The 17,716-nt window shown below is 36.3% G+C and overlaps 1 protein-coding gene across 1 annotated transcript; it reads right to left on the reverse strand.

Annotated features, from left to right (window-relative positions):
- Positions 1-1,881: 1,881 nt before the first annotated feature.
- Positions 1,882-7,314, reverse strand: GCG (glucagon). The gene is made up of 4 exons (XM_063078645.1): positions 7,223-7,314; positions 5,331-5,492; positions 3,430-3,567; positions 1,882-2,029 (listed from the first exon to the last, which is right to left on the reverse strand). Exons 1-4 carry the CDS (start codon positions 7,312-7,314, stop codon positions 1,882-1,884), a joined length of 540 nt encoding a protein of 179 aa, XP_062934715.1.
- Between the last annotated feature and the right edge of the window lie 10,402 nt (positions 7,315-17,716).

Here is a 17,716-nt window from a genome sequence, read left to right on the forward strand (position 1 = left end):
TGGAACCTTATTGGTGTTTAAGTCTACCTTATAGGAACACTATAGAGATAGAGAAAGAGAGCTGGCAATGCCGTATACAGCAAAGAAAACTCTCAGGCATGGAAGTCAGCATCAGACTGACCCAAGGTATTTTGGGGCATTTGTCATTGCAGAACAGGGAGAAGAGGGTATAGGGCATGATGGGCAAGCTCAAATGCCTGCAGGTACCAGGCAGGTGAGGTGTATAGGTAAAGTGAGCCGAGGTAAGTTCCTAGATGTGTACATTTTGTGGGTGGGGTGAGTGAGCATATGTGGGAGTGTGTTAGTGTGCCCTTGTGTGTATGTAGGGGACATGATAGTGACCTGGGGAGCATCTGACCCTTTAGAAGAGGCAGCTGCTACTTGGCTCCAGAGAGATTTGCCTTTTGGGTCTAATATTGCCTGTTGACCGAGTTTTTAAAGAAAAACCAGAAATCAGTATTTTTCCATGAAAGACTGTGAGGTTTCAACATTGGCTCAAAATGTTAAAGCATTGTGCAGCCATTCAAAACATGAAGTCATGTCTGTGCACTACATTTGACTTGTGGGCTACCAGTTTAGGAAGAAGAGGTGTTTGGAAAGAGTGGGAGCAATGAAGGGAGTCATTATAGAGACAAATAGACAATGGTAAAGAAGCTTGAAAATTTTATTTAAATCTATCTTTGATACATGGAAAGCTGAGTATTTTTACGACAAAGGTTTCAAGAAGGAAGTTCTCTTTCCAGTTTCACCACTGTGACTGCCAGGTTTTCCCTTCTCCTATTTTTATAAAGCAGATATGTTGTGATTGGAATAATTTACATTTACAAATTATATTATAGAAAAATAATTTCATTGCTAAATATGAACAGGTTGGGGTTACTTCATCCAAAATAAGAAGAAAATAAGAGAATTCAGCACTTTCATATTTTAAAGCTGATATTTTAGCAATATTTTGACAATAGTTTATTCCATTTACAATCTTTTGGCTACACAACACTGAAGGAAAATTTATTTATTGGCATGCAAAGCAATATGGCTTCAGAATACGCCTCTTAAATTTACAGAACTTAAAATTTCAAACACCCCAAGTGGCTGGCAGGTGATGTTGTAAAGATGGTCTTGAATAGTGACATACTTATTTCCTAGAGGTAAGAAATAAAAGACAATGATTTAACACAGCTATAATAACCAGATGATATACTTAACTTATCCAGGAAATAGCTTAATGATTTATTTTGATAAAAGCTGCTTATCAATTCCCTCATCTTATAAATCCTTCAGTTTTTTGGACTCAAAATATTTTCATTTAAAAGTAATTTATCATAAAGTCTACTCAATGAAAAATATAAAGACATGTATAAGTATAAAAAGCAACTAAAATCCATCAAGATAAGTACAGTGTTTTACCACTATGATTATTAAGTATATAATTACATATCCAGGCATTTAATCTTTGTGCTAAAATTTCAGCATATATAGGCATTTTTTAATGTGATAGTATGTGAATGACTTAACATTTCCCTGTTTCATTCATGTCTGTTTCCTAGTGTCTTGTCCTTCATAGACACTCAGTAAATCATTTTGGAATAAATATGTAAATGGATAGAAACTAATGATAAAAAACAATTATAATTATGTACTTTTGAATGATTTAAACATACATATATATATCTTATTTATACATATATCTTATTATATATATATGTATTTTATACATACATACATACATACATACACACACACACACATATTTTATATATATATAAAATAAGAGAATAAATGCTCTCTTCCCCACTTGGGGAACAACTAGTAAACTTGCAGCAGTATGACAATCAACATTTATAAAAGTTTTGATGGTTTTCAGAATTAACTAAAAAGCAGTCACCTGTCAGTAATTTTGGTCTGAATCAACCAGTTTATAAAGTCCCTGGTGGCAAGATTATCAAGAATTGTGTTCATCTCATCAGAGAAGGAGCCATCGGCGTGTCTACGGCGCAGCTCTTCAACAAAGGTGACTTCTTCTGGGAAGCTGAGAAGATGAGGGTAAAAATTAGCACTTGGTTAAACATTTTAAATAAATGCTTAGGGATGGCTTGCTATTGTTAACATGCACAAGGGTCATTGAGAAAACGTAAAGGATTCTATTTATAGAAGGTTTACTATAAAAAGCCTCATAAAACCCACGTGAACTGATGACTGTCAGAAAGGCAGAAAGTTGCAGAGCTGGAATCTGAAACCAAGCCTGTATAACTTGTGCCCTTTTTGGTATTCTAGGCTGCTTCAAAGATTTTAGTACATTGGCAACACACAAGCTATTGTTCAGACTATTCATTTGTCTGTATTTCCTCAAAATATATTATATCCTCTAAAACCAGTGACTGTCAGAACAGCCTTGCAAAATGCAGGATTAAGGATTAAAGATTATTCTATACATGTAATAGATTTTCTCTTTCACCAGTTTTTACCATAGCAGAATGTTTGGAATTCCTTTAAAACACTATAATGTATCCTCAGGTGTAAGCAACTATTTTAACATTGGTTTTGTAAGTTTTAATTGCTAATGTTTTAAAAATCAGCTGCAATACTAGTTTCCTGTCATCTTGTTATCTCTTTAAGTCTCAGTAAGCTTATTTTAAATTTGATTTAAAAATCAGAGTTGAACAGAAATTTCTTGTTTCTCATATTTGAAATGCCAACCAAAATGGTCACGAGAAAATGAGATGGTTCAGGGGTCTGTTTGGTTGTGTTATGATTCAAGCAAGTAACTAAAGTTCTTAGTCTCATTTTCCACTTTGATTATTTAATGGACATCTTTATGACAATCCCATAAAAAATTGGGTATGTGGTTGAATTTATGGATGTTTCTACATATCTGTAATTTGAGTGTCATTTCATTAACATCTTATGTTTGGTCTCTTTCAGTCTTCATCATATTTTTTTATCTGAATATCTGTCAACACATAAATATATGTTGATTACATATGTAAATATTTGAAGTTAAACTTTAAATATTAAAAGTTTTATTTAAATGTTTAAATTTGTCAGCACTATTTTTTTCCCTTCTCTTTAGCTTTCTTTTTTTTCCTTTCTTTTTTTCTAGTCCTTTTTTCTTTTTTTGTAGTCCTGGTGTAGTTATCAAAAGCATCCTACTAACACCCGAAAGTGTCATGCTTTGCACAATAACTTAATAATTATAACACAACTATAATGAGAGATAAAAATGTAATCTGTTTGGCTCTATTATTAATACTTACCACCAAAGATAAAATGAACTAGAAAATACCCTGTATCTCACCTATAGGAGTTATTTCCTTATTTTGTGAGACTATAATAATTGCTTCTGTAATCCAGATCCATGCATAGATATCTATAGTCTTAAATTTTCAGGATCAAGAAAACAAAATATCAGATAAGAATGCACAGACTTACTCTCGCCTTCCTCGGCCTTTCACCAGCCAGGCAATGAACTCCTTGGCGGCTTGGCCTTCCAAATAAGAGCTTACGTCACTGGTAAAGGTCCCTTCGGCATGTCTCTCAAATTCATCATGACGTTTGGCAATGTTATTCCTGAAAAAAATGTGAGAGTTAAATCGAAGATCTGTCTCTTTGGCCACGTGGTCTCACCTATAATCAGTAGCAACTTTGTATTTGAGATTCTATGTTAGAAGGGACCTAGGGGTACTGGGAGGGGAGGCTAGAAGATTTGTCTTGAAGCTACATCACCTGCATCGAAGATTGGTGGGAGAGGGCCAGTGACAGTTATGGAGAGACTAAAGCTTCCCCTCCCTTCCCAGCATACCCTTTTCCACCTCCCCTGCTTATTTCTGTCATTGGTTAACTGAGCTTCTACTGTTTACTACTTTTACTAATTTTTCTTTCTTGCTTTTTTCTTTTCTTTCTTTTCTTTTTCTTTTCTTTTTTTTTTTTTTACTACTTTTGCTACTTTTATTACTTTTTACTTTCCTCTCAAAAGACATAGGCTTTCCACTGTCCTATGCCACTGCAAGCAAGCCAGTTGTTTGTTATTAACAAGTACGTGGGCAGAGTTACTTAACTGATTCAAAGGAAAGCAAAGGACCATCTAGAAATGTCATCACATGATAATGGATTAAAGAGAACGTGTGATCTGCCAGCAAGGAAAAAGCAAAGACAGTGAGCCCACAGTAGCCTCAAGCGTGTGCAGAGCGCTCCGTGGAGGTGGAGGTGGAGGTGGGCCGGCGGCGCTCTCAGCCTCCCCACACGCGCTGCCCCTGAACCGGTGCGTCTTCAACGCACAGCAGACCCTGCCTGAGGGCGAGGACTCCTTCACGTTAATTTACCACGTTGTGGCATTCCCACGCTAGGAAATGACGAAAGTTGTTTTCATTTATATAAATCTGTGATTTCTCACTTTTCACCTGTAGTTCTTGACAGGGCTAGTGTCTGCTCTGACCACAACAGTCGTCTTCCCTGCAGTTGCACCCTCCACTTTGAGAACCTGTGGTTAACAGCTCTATTTCTCCTATTCCTTCTTCCTCGTGTGCATTTTCTCTCTCTACCCCGCTCTACTCCCCTTCTCCGTTTTATCCAGACAAATGTACGTCCTTTTCCTGATTTTTAGATTACACCAGCTACTTTGTATGCATAACTCCCTTCCCCTTGTGGGCCACCCTCCAAACAAATTGTGAAATTCCACCATCTCTGTGAAACCCTTGTGGATGATTTCCTCCAGTAGACTAGATGCAGCAAAAACCCCAACACAAGTCAAAGAAAATCCAGCATTAAAATGTATGCCTTACGATAGGCTTGTGTTCTTATTTGCCGTCTTCTCTCTTTATGCTGAGCAGCTAGGCTGTAATTTTAAATGCGTATTTTGGATCTTATTTTGCAAGAAAAGGAATGCATCTGTTTCCATTCCTTACCACGATTAACTTGGCTAGTGGGTAATTTTAATGTGATCACCGTTATGGGTTTGAACCACACAAGGGAATGTTAAATTTGCTCTGAACTTTTGGTCAGAAATTAGATTTCTAAACTTGCAGACCCACAAAAGTCAGCTTTCAATATTAAAGGAAAATGGGTAAGAGAGTAAATATTGCTAAGACCACAGTTGGGAAAATAATTTAAAGTCTGTGCCACATTGGAGGGTGGGTAAGGTGTCTGGAGGGGTGAGGGGTCCATTCAGACCATAATGACAGCATCCCCAATCTTGAAAATCATCAAAACTGAAAGAGATAGTTCAGTAAAAGAGCTATGGATACTATTTGATGAGCAGGATAGAAAGTCAGGAGAAGTTTTAGACATATTTAATACACTTGTGTGCACTTTTGGGACGAGGTTTAGACTCTCACCTGTTCCTCTTGGTATTCATCAACCACTGCACAAAATCTTGGGCACGCCTGGAGTCCAGATACTTGCTGTAGTCACTGGTGAATGTGCCCTGTGAATGGCGCTTGCCTTCATTCATCTGATCGGGATCATTGAGCGGGTCTGTCTGGGACGCTGAGAATGATCTGCGAAGAACGGTGATTGGTGCAACATAAATCTCTCCTCAAGAGTAGGCCCACTTGAAAAGCATCTCTTTTTTTTGTCTTTTTCGTGACCGGCACTCAGCCAGTGAGTGCACCGGCCATTCCTATATAGGATCCGAACCCTAAGTGGCGGGAGCATCGCCACGCTCCCAGCGCTGCACTCTCCTGAGTGCGCCACGGGCTCGGCCCCTGAAAAGCATCTTTTGTGCACTTCCTGTACAAAATGCAGGACTACAAGAAGCAGTAAGGCATCCGCCTAGAGTATTTCAGTAGGTAGTTTAAAGAGACCTGAGTTTGCTATGGGAATCCCATAGTTTCAGTATAGTTGAACACACTCCTATTCAAATTCTAGTAATAGGTTTCTTAATTGACTTCTTTTTTTTCTAAAATAGGATTAAATAAATCTTTTTCTACTCACTAATCTACTCATGATGATGCTAATAATAACAGAAGAGAGCAGTGACTTGAATATTTTAAAGGACTGAGGAATCCTAAATCGGTTGTCTGGGCAGCAGATTTATGTTACCAATTCTGTTTTGCATTTATTAATATAAAAACAACTCAATTACCTAGTTTTATGGTAGCTAACTGTGGAAGAGAGACAATTAAAAGTTCAAAGACAGGCAAGAAGAAGGACATTTGCTAATTTGAAACTGTATAGTAGATAATCCATATGCCAGTATTCAACAGTTGGTTGTCATAGTAAATACATGGGAGAATATTCGATGTGATTAATAGTCACAAATGAGATACCTGTACTGTTTTTATCTGTTAAATCAGCAAAGGTTAAATACTGGGGAGAATATTGTGAGGAGTGTTTTTATATTGCTGACAGCACTGTGCATGTGTGTAACTTTTCTGGAAAGCAAGTTGGCAGGATATTATAAAAGATTGAAACTCACTCAAAGCCTTTGACACTAATTCTACTATAGAAATCTATCCTCAGAAAATAGCAAGAAATAAAGGGGAAAACATATATATAAGATGTTATTTACAGCATTTCCTGGGGGAAAATTTAAAGACCTCTTAAGTGTTCAATAGAAGAGGAGTAGCTAAATAAATATTGTACATTTATGAGATGAAATGATGTGCAGCCATTAAATAATATACATTTAATAGATATTTTAATAATATAACAAAAAGCTAACAATACAATGTTAAGAGAAAACACATGATGCAGAGCCATATAAATAAGTATCAGATTTATTTATATGCAGTATACATAAAATACAGGAAAATAATCCAACATTTTTATATTGAATAGTTTTCTTTGGATAATGGAATTTTGAGTACTTAAAATTTTTGCATATTTTTCATATTTTCCATTATGAACATGAATGACTTCTACACTTAGCAAGAAATAATGTTATTTTTAAAAGAAATAAAAAAGAAAGGAGTTGGTGTTAATAATTAAAATACTTTACTATTGAGTGTGTGAGTAATGAATGAATAGGTAGGATCATCTGAAAAATTCAGAGATATAATTCCCATGTAACACATTTTTCAACATCTTCCACCCCTTTGGTTATGAAAAAACATACTCTGATCTGTACTGCAGGAAAGTCTGCCTTTATCACAATGATATTTTAAACATTTAAAAATTGTGCAGAGTATTTACTCTAAATTACTGAGACCCTCTTTACTTATCATAGTTTTCACAGGCTTTATTCTAACCATAGTGCTATGTTACTTCAAGTCTAAAGATTTAATACCTGGATTGCTCCTCTGTGTCTTGAAGGGAACGTTGCCAGCTGCCTTGCACCAGCATTACAAACAATCCAGCCACAAAGTAAATGCTTTTCATTTTTGCTGCCTGTCAGAACACAGGGTGGGGGTAGGGTAAAGGTAGGGGGACAGACAACCATATTTAAACGTGTCAAGCTAAATTAGTTCATTTTTGACTAGGTAAATATTATAAATAGAAAGAAGAAGCTAGTCATCAATTTGATTCTGATTCTATTTCCAGCTTGATTTCAAAGAGTAGATTATATTTTTTTCCCCAGATTTTTTGGAGGCAAAAAAGGATACAAAAGATGTGTTCCACCATTAAGCTTTTTCATTAATGTAGGATGCTTCTGTTAATGATTAGAAAGCTTATTTCCAAAACCGAAATTTAAAATGTCCACGATAAACATTTAAAATATCCCCTGTAGATGATATGCTACATATGGTTAGCCTGAATGGCACCTTATCCATAATGCCTCCCCCCTCCACTATCAGTCTGGCTTTCAATTAATAGTTCCTCACTTCCAAGCATTTACATTATACTGCATTTCAACCATCTTAAAGCAGCCTCAGGCTACAACTTGGCATACCAGCTGTCGGTTCAGATGTATTATTCATTTATATTTTAAATAGTGTAACTTGGTCTAGACTTTGTAATTATAAAGCGGCCAACAGATTTGAGGTATTTTAGGGTGCTTTGACCTGTTCAGAATTAAAGGGAAAAAAATCATTTTAAAGACAAGCAATTTGCAACAAGAATTAATTCTTCTGGCAACTTGAACAATCACAGCTAAGAAAGTAAGAGATTACTATTATAAAGAAAATTAGTGCTTGCTTCTAAAGTCTTGGAAGTCCTTAGGTTGTTTTATAATTGAACTTAGTCCAGGACACATCATTCCCTGCAAGTGACACCATAGACTTGGTTGTAGGATATTCCTGATTGACTTTTCTCCTGTCACAAGCAGATGCCCCACAAAGCCATGGGATGCTGCAGACGTTACGATGCAGGGTGGATGGGGATGGAGACCAACGCGAACGTGGGACAGAATATCTCCACAAAGCAAGCTCTTCTATTTTCTCAATGGAAACTCAAGTCGAGTGTTTTGTCATGGACTTCTCTCTGCTACTTTCAAACCCAACTGTGTTTCCTTTGAGAAGAGGGGCTTTCAATCCAAGTTTGATTATGCTTATCCCTAAATAATTTGAAAGAGTATTTTTAGCAAATGACATTTGGTTTGGAATAAGGATTTTACAAATATTATCGTTTCTAACTATCAATCTTTTCTCTAACATCCTAGCCATATTTACTATCTATCCCTGGCACTAAACATAGAGACTGTAATACTTGCAGCAATAACTTTTTTCTTTGAAATACTAAGTCTTTGTAGATTAAGTGGCTAATTAGACAAAGCAACGTAATAGAAATTATATATTCACCCTTCTTCATTTATCAGCATTAAATTACTAATTTGGCATTTTGCTATGCTTCAGTTTAACCAGTTGGCAAACTTTGGAAACCTTGCCATATATTTAGGTAGTGTCTTCTGATTATAACTCTCAATTATAATATTCATGCTTTTAGAAATATTTAAATATTAAAGCAAACACTTCTTTTTATGATTATATCCCTGCTGGAAAGTTTCTTGTAAAATACTGAAAACTGGAAATATAGTCCTAAATAATTCCTTTCACCCAAGGTTTCTGAAGGTTTTGCAATATTTTCTATTATGTCCTATTGAGGCAGATTTAGGGCAAGTGGTATTCTGCCACTGTGGGAACTGATGAAAGAAGAAGCCACCATAAAGAAACAAGTGATTGAATTCCTCTACAAGCAATCAAATGGGTTCTAGTGAAAGAAAACCATGACTTTTAAAATCTAATTTATTCGTTTTGTAAAAGTCTTCAGAATTGTGAAAAAATGTGAAAATAGTTAATTAATTGTGTGAATACCACTGGTGAGCAAGTAAACTTACGTTAGTTTAGTATCAAAATCTTATTCAATAAGAAACAAAATTTCCGATTATTTTCCTCCTCTTTAGGTAGCCTAAGGAGAGGGTCTGCAGTTTTGTAAATACCACAAGTTTTCACTGAAATTTAGAAGGAAAATACGGTAACAACAGTATTCTCTGTGTAGAAAGTCTTTTAGAAAGGTTAATCTTTCTAAATCTAGGAAAGGCGACATTATATCATATCCCTAAATACATTGTCACTGTAGGCCACATAAATACTTTTTAAACTGGTTAGTTCATTTCATTTAATAGACCCTCAATATGTGTGAAAACACACAGACTTAATCATTTACTCCATGGAGGATCTTGGTAAATGTGTTCTTTGTCTTTAGGAACTTAAGTAGATACTTTAGAGCTTCGCATTTTTTTTCCTAAAGAAATTGTAAAATTTCATTCCAGAGTGTAGCTTTTTTAGATTTTATTTATTACTATCAGTCCTCAAGGCATAGCAAATAATTATTGATCTATGGCTTTACTCAGATCTATCCAAATAAATCCCTAGTAATAGATGATACTTATTCTCCGCACCAAGTATTCTACATTTTGTTCACTGAGCTGGTATAAGGGACTCTGATTTTTTTTGACAGACTTATCAGAAATTTGAATATTTAAAAGATGATATTGAATCCACCCTTTTGGAAAACCAGAGGTTTTAATTGGTAAAGAACAATTACTTTTATAGCCTCTCTAATGGACACATTTCTGCTGAATTAAAAGGCGCCTTCTGTTCAAAGTAGTACTGCATATCTATCAAATCCAAGGAAAAATATTTATTTTTCAAAATGTTACCACTTATTTTAAAATCCAGTTCCCATAACAGTTGTAACAAGTGCATTGATTAACATCATTTTTAAAATATCTTTGCATTGAATTATTTCTCCAACTCACTTTGCAACTTTACTATGTTCAAATACCTGTAGATGCATTTATATAACTTTTTCATCTCAATTCTGTCCTCTGTTTTAATAGTAATAAGGTATAAGATTAGAGAACAACACTTCAGTTAATAACACTTTGCTCCCTTAAAAACACTTAACTGTCCCCCAAGCAGGATTTACAAGTTTACCGTCATCCAATGTGAATCTTACCTTCTGATTCTGAACAGAGCAGGTAGGGAGCGAGCCAACCAACCCTCTTTGGGAACTTTGGATGTGCTCTGTGTCTTGAGCTCTGCACTTCTGCACCAAAGCACAGCGCTTTTATATACTCTCCAGCTCTGTTTAGCCTCGCAGATATTACGCTGACAATATAAATTTCTCATCTGTAAATAATGGGTTTTGTCACAAATGGTTTCCCTCGCCCACACACTTTGCTCATCAGCATTCTACGCTTATGTTGGGTGGGACCTCAAAGACCCGGAAACTTTGTATTTACTCTTGTACCTTTTTTGGTTGTTGTTGGGAATGGAAAAAGCAGTTTGGAAATTCACCTTCTATTCTCAGTCAGGCATGAAAATCACTTAAGTTCTCTAAGGTGAATTTTGATGTTAAAGACAAAGGACCTTGACATTACATCATTCACACCTAGCCTCACTTTGAGCACGACCTCATTTGAGGGTCTTACAAATCCTCCAGTCTGCTACGTAGCCATGATGAGTTTATCTGAACATATTCAATTCATTCATTCATCTATCCAAATGATAAATCATTCTTTTACCATCGTCTCATCCCCGTCATATAAAATGTATTTGTGTTGTTTTTGTGGGGAATTTTGAAGAATGTCAATGAGACCTAATATATTTTTAATAAATTAAATTCAGGCAGGAAAGATAAAGCAAAATGAGGATTAAACATCCAAAATTGGTAATGCTAATTAGACGGTATTTCTTTTTCCTTCTAATGGATGTTTAAAGTCTAGCTTTACTGATAGGAGAATGGGTCACTAAATTCCAAAAGAACAAAATATGAGGAAAACTACTGAGATGAGATGAATACTCTCATATTTCCTGACTTTTTGACCTGCCATATAGACCTTAAATGATCTATAGGATTTAGCAGATATGATTCTGACAACTTTAGAGAAACAGAAAAATGGGAAATAATCTGGACAGACAGCATGAGAACTAGTGTCAGCATAAGTAGATTTTAGTTTTCCTGCTGTTAACAAGCTGTGTGACCCTGGTCAAGTCACATACACTCTTTGTGTCTCTGCCTTCTGATTTGTAAAATGAGAGCGGTGGTTGAATGTCCCTTCTAAAATAAAATCTCATTCTATATGACAAAATCATGGCAACATTTCCTAACTAGGTTCCAATGTTCTAATTAACTGCTTGATGTAACTGATGACTTGCATGAAAGTTATCATTGAGGCAACTGGAGAAATCTTCCAAATGAACTTAACCGTTCAATTTGTGCTTTAAATCAACTGTTGGACGCAGAGCTACTTAAGGGTCATAGAGATCACTTCCATGCCAAATTGGGAGACCTGACTGAGGGGTTTTGTGCTGGTGATTATTGAGGGCATAAAATCATGCTATTCAAAGTGTGGTCCAAGGACCAGCACCACATGGGATCTTGCTAGAAATGCAGAATCTCATGCCCCAGCCCAAACATAGTGAATAAAAAGTTGTAGTTTAACAAGATCCCCAGGTGATTCATATACAAAATTTGAGAAGCACAGCTGTATAAAATATCCATTGCACTTTCTAACTTTTCTCTGGTGCCGCTGGTGTCTTGATCTGAGGACCATTTCTTGGCAATACCAGCAGAGGGGGTGAAAGAGCAGAGAAAGGTGTCATGCCTTGTGTCCCTGTGGAGTAACACATAAATACAGTAGTGGCTTGAAAGTGTGGACTGGTTTAATATATGATTAAATTGTCCTCCTCTCTGGCTACAATCTTCATGAGCATATTAGCTATATTTTTATTAATTGTTTTGTCAAATTCAGTTCTGTTTTTTCCCCATTGTCTATTTGAGTAGGTGTTTTTTTTAGTCTCTCCGTCTCTGACTCATTTTTTTTTTTTTTCCAGATACCACCTGTTTTGGGAGCAGCTCAAGGAAGGGAGCTGTGCAGATGATGTATATAAAGCCCTTAATACAGCTCGGGCATCTCAGTAAATACCCTCTCCCAATATTTCACTATAAAACTCTTTTCTTCCACTCCGCCCTATTTGCTTTTATTTTATATTATTTTAGAAGTGGCTATGCCAAGCTGTTTCAGGAAATTTTTTCTAACTTTACTGCCAGTCCACCAACACTGATTCTTCAGTCCCCCAACACCATAATGATAGGCATTCTGAGAATGCAGGAGCATTAAAAAACCCACTGTACAGAGCACTGCTCTCTTCCCTAGGAGAGGCAAATCAGGCGATTAATGGGCCCCTGTATTGTCAGAAATTAGAACAAGCATCAAGTGCAACTTGGACTTGCAGATCTTCTTCCAATGACTGTCCCAATACCAGCCTCTAAATGGCCTTCGATTTCCATCATTGCAGTTATTTTGTTATTTAGACATGAGAGAGGGAAGTAGCCTCCCTGTATTTATATTAATGGTGTTTGTAAGCTTATCTCGAAGTAGGGAAGTTCTGGGAGGTGTGGTCCGGAGTTCTCCCCTCAAGCAGCACGGGAATGCCTGGTGGTTGCCAGGGGGTATTGCCCCACAATAGCTAGGATATGCCTTCCTGAAATGTCAATTTGACTTGATATAAGTAACATAAAACATATTTATTATATGGAGAGAAATAAAAAATTTGCATCAATCTTTAAGATAAAATAAAGTACTTATTCAAGGATTCTTGCTTTCTTTATAATACTTACAACCAAGGACAACTTCCATGGGCTTATCACCTGTGCAGCTGTGTGGGACCACATGCTTATAAGGGCCCCACATTTACCCTAATGCTCTGTTCTTACTGCCTTGAAATTCTTAAAAAATTTTTGAACAAAAATCCACATTCTCATTTTGCATTTGGCTCAAAAAATTACGTAGTTGGTCCTGCATAGGACCTTACCTCACAAAGTCATGGAGTGTGGGGTTGTTGTATATTTCTTTTCCATAGCTATTCAGGAGACTTAGGCTGAAATATTTGAAAATAGCAAGGATCCAAGTTCACATGCACTCTGCTGGCAAGTCATGGGCAAGGAGGATTCTGATGCATTGCTGATGGGAGTACAAAGTATTACAACCCTTTGGAAGGCAATTTGGGAATATTTATTAAAGTTACAAATACCTACTGCTTGCTCTTGACCCAGTAAGGCTAAAGCACTGTTCTGAAAATGTATTCCATATGTATTCCTAAATGTATGTATATGTAATGATGTAGGTGCAAGGTTCTTTGTTGCAATATTGTGTTTAACAGTAACAGGACGGAACTAATCCAAGGGGCCATCAGTAGAGCACTGTTCAGAGAGAGGATGCAGAGGCTTGTCATTTACCAATATGGAAAGACACCAAGATATGTTGTTAAAAAGAGAGGTATAGAATGGATATATAGTATGCTACCTCTTGTGTTAGAAGGAGCAGGGACACAAATATATTTTTATTTACTCATAATTGCATTTTAAAAATGGAAAGACTGATCACTGTGCTCACGTGCAGGAGGCAATGTGAGGCAGTGTGGTAGACAGAGACAGGGTGTAAAAAATACTCCTCAATACATACCTGTTATGTTGGTTGGATTTTTTGACCACTTGATTGAATTACCTACTCAAAAGCAGAAAAAAAAAATCAATTTTAAAAAGAATGACAGAGGGCCAGCCTGTGGCTCACTCGGGAGAGTGCGATGCTGAGAACACCAAGGCCATGGGTTCGGATCCTATATAGGGATGGCCGGTTGGCTCACTTCGGTGAGCGTGGTGCTGACAACACCAAGCCAAGGGTTAAGATCCCCTCACCGGTCATCTTTAAAAAAAAAAAAAGAATGACAGTACAACCACTTTGAAAAAATTAAACTTTAGAAATAAATGTACAACTATCCTTTGACCAAGCAATTTCACCCTTCAATGTCTCATCCAAGAGAAATACAAACATGTCCACATAAAGACTTACACAAAAATGTTCAAAGAAGCTTTATTTATAATAGTTAAAAACTAGAAACAACCAAACTATTCATCATAATAGAAAGAATAAACAAACTGTGATATGGAACTCATGCCATGGAATACTACTGAACAACAAAAATGACCAACAACTGATTCAGGAAGCAACAGGATGAACGTCACAGACATTATGCTGCATAAAAGAAGCTGGACACGAAAACTACACACTGTGTAAATACATTTATAGACATTCAAGAACAGGCAAAACTAAGGTTAAAAGGAATTCAGAACTGTGGTTGTTTCTTGGAAGAGGATGGGAGAGAACTGCCTGGGAGACAACTTTCTGGGGAGATTCTATGTTGTCATAAAGTTATGTGTTACCAGCTTTTGTCAAAATTTGTGATCTCAATCCATCTACATTTTACGAAAGGAAAAAAGAAAGAATACTTAAAGAAGTCTGAGGTGTAGGTGGAGGTACAGCTGATACAAGCATGGCAGAGCACTAATCACTGTTGAAGTTGGCTGATGGGTTAACAGGGCTTATTAAGCGTTTCTGCTTACATTATTATGTACATTTGAGATTGTCCACACTATAAAGTTAACACTATAATAAAATGATTGTGGGGTTGGGGCGTTAGGAACCATTAATCAGTTATTGCTTTGGAAGCTAAAGAATTTGATTCTTCAGTTATTAAGTACCGCATCAGCTGGGTAAAGTAAGTCAAGTTCAGACACATGGTGGCAACACCACCAGGAGGTAACTGGTAGCACAGGCAAGGGCCCAGGTGATAGAAAAACAAGTACAGTGAAGGTAGGGAGAGGGAGCCACTGCTCAGAGGTAATGGAATCAAGATGGCAGCTCCCTTCACAGTATTAATTCCGGGCCTGTCCCCAGGATACGCCTCAGCCTTGTTAGGTGAAACTTCCCACAGTGGCCAGTCCGGCTTTCCTGAAAGGCTATGGTACACTTTTGGTTCTCAGAGGCAATCTCAATATGCTTTACTCTTCCCAGGTTAGGACAGTCTTCTTCATAGCAAGGGTCTTCTGAAAATAGGTGTGACCCTGCAAAAGATTAAAAAAAGAAAGACTATTAAAAACATATGCATAGTATTTGGGGGAAAATTTTACATTCACTGTTTTTTGTTTGTTTGTTTTAGTTTTGAAGATAAAGGGTAGAGGGTCACTTAACAGCAGCCTTTGAAAATGTGAGAACTGAATACATAAAGTATAATAATCAGATACTCTTCACATCTCTATGAGTGACTTGATAAGCTCTGGGATCCAGGAGCGAAAAAGGAAGAACTTCCGGGGGAAGTTATGAGTTTACCAGAGGATGTAAGAAATACCCTTCCTGAGAAATAGTGAAGAATCAGTTCATGACCCACCCATCTGGAATGATTGTGAGGAAGCCTGCTTGGAGGTGGGGGGCTGGGGGGGATTTGGTAATAAGATCAATGGACAGTCTTCCCGCCCTGAGGCTCCGAGGCCCCGTAGACAGCCGTGCACAAGTCTGTGCAGGGGACAGTATGGCTTTATGGCTTTGCATTCGTTGATTTTATCTTTTTTGCAAGATCCCTGGTATAATGAGATGTTTAAAATTGTTCTAAGTTTCAGTTGTTATTTTTATTCCTAAAGGGAACAAGAAGGAAAAAGAAAACAAAATCACATTTGTACAAAAGAATCTTATCTCATAATTTATAAGCAGAATATATATTTATATGTATAAATACATATATATCATTGAATACATGTGTTATGCTACTATTTTTCGCATATTGTAGCTATAAAAAACAAACCATATGTCATTACATTTATCCAACCTCTTGCTCATCTGGAAAGACTTTTTTCTTCAAGCTTCTAAGAGTCTTTAATGTGAACCAATTAAAACATTGCAATTTTCCAAAGTCTTCTGTAAAAGGAAGTAACTCCAGCCATTAGAAAATTTAAAATTTGAAATATGTGTACTAAAAATTGCAGAGAATGCAGAGCAGTTATGAACACTTTTTCCTATTCATTATGCCTTGCCCCCAGCCTGAAACTTGTTCAGTGTTTCCAGTTCATATTTTATCAAACGTATTGTAAAGATATGCCCAGTTTTCTAATGATATTAAAATGATATAATGATAGAGTGGATAGTTTATAAAGCCCTCTAGGCTATTACCCAATTTTTAAGCAGAGCTTTATTTAACTGACTACAATCCATTGTTTGCCTATATTATTTTTAAAACCTAGAGAATAAATTTCTATATTTTCATCTGGTAATAAACTACCAAAATTAATTTACTTCTGCAATCAGAAACATTTTTATGGCCAGAAGTCCTCTGTTCTGTGTTCTAAATTGTTTCTTTGTTTCCATGTTGCCAGAAAATGTAAGCACTCACTTTTCACTTTCATTTTAATAAAAATCTTTTTCTCTCTACAAAGCACAGTAGAGTATTCATTGTAAGCCCTTTCTAAAGCTGAAAAAAGATAGAGTCTCCCTTTCTTTCTTTGTCATATATCTAGATGGTCCATGATCACCAGCAGTTTCCTCCATAAACACTGATCAACTAAACGCTAGAAGTCAAAGACCGTAATTCATAGCAAAAAAAGTGATACAAAGAATATTTTAGAATTTGGTTTGATTTATTAAGCATCAGTTTGCATTTAATATTTTTACAGACACTTGTCCTAAATAAATGTATTGTCTAGGACAGTTGACATTGATACAAAGAATCAAGTAAATTTTATAAATTTAGAGCTATACTTTTCTAGACACCTGGGTAAAAAGTGTAATATTCGTTCATGTTAGCACATATCAACCAACTGCTTAGTTGATAACTTTTTTCATTTTTCACCTGGAATTCACACAGAGGCTTAATTGCAGGCAACAGATTTTTAAAAATCAGAATAATTTGAGTGGAATAGAAAATATTTCTATTTTTTAAGGCTAGAAGTTCTTACAATTCAGGATGAGGAACAAACCACCTAAGAATAGAAATAGCTACCATTTACTGAATACCTGCTAAAAGCAAAGCTCTCTAAGTATATCATTATGTAATCCTCAAAATGCACAACAGCAAGTTAAGTATTTTTACCTCCATTTTACAAATAACAAGACAGAGGTTTAGAATAGGCAACCAAGTTGCTTAAAGCCTCACCTGGATCTGAACACAAGACCATGTTGCTTTTCTAGAGCAAGGCTTTGCAAAGTATTCCTAGGAGTCCAAGAAAAAATTTCCTGACCTCCTCACCCTCTGCTTTAACTGCCATCTGAACCTATTCATAGCTGCCAGATAGCAAAGATAGCAAGGCACCTAAATACTAATCAATTGGTGATTGGAGTATTTTTTTAGTTTACTTTTTTTTTTTTAATGTATGATTCAATAGTTTTTAGCATATTCAGGAGGTTGTGTTACCATTCCCACTATCTAATTTCAGGATGAAACCCCTTACGCATTAGTAGTCACTCCCACTTGCCCTCTGTCCCAGCTCTTGACAACCAATTATCTACTTT

The sequence above is a fragment of the Cynocephalus volans genome, chromosome 1, assembly GCF_027409185.1.
Source record: "Cynocephalus volans isolate mCynVol1 chromosome 1, mCynVol1.pri, whole genome shotgun sequence".
In the NCBI taxonomy this organism is placed as follows: domain Eukaryota; kingdom Metazoa; phylum Chordata; class Mammalia; order Dermoptera; family Cynocephalidae; genus Cynocephalus; species Cynocephalus volans.

Coding starts and splice junctions, on each gene's coding strand:
- GCG (XM_063078645.1), bottom strand. CDS start 7,314: ATGAAAAGCATTTACTTTGTGGCTGGATTGTTTGTAATGCTGGTGCAA. Junction 3,568..5,330: donor ATGAATACCAAGAGGAACAG/GTGAGAGTCTAA, acceptor CATTTTTTTCAG/GAATAACATTGCCAAACGTC. Junction 2,030..3,429: donor AAAGGCCGAGGAAGGCGAGA/GTAAGTCTGTGC, acceptor TCATCTTCTCAG/CTTCCCAGAAGAAGTCACCT.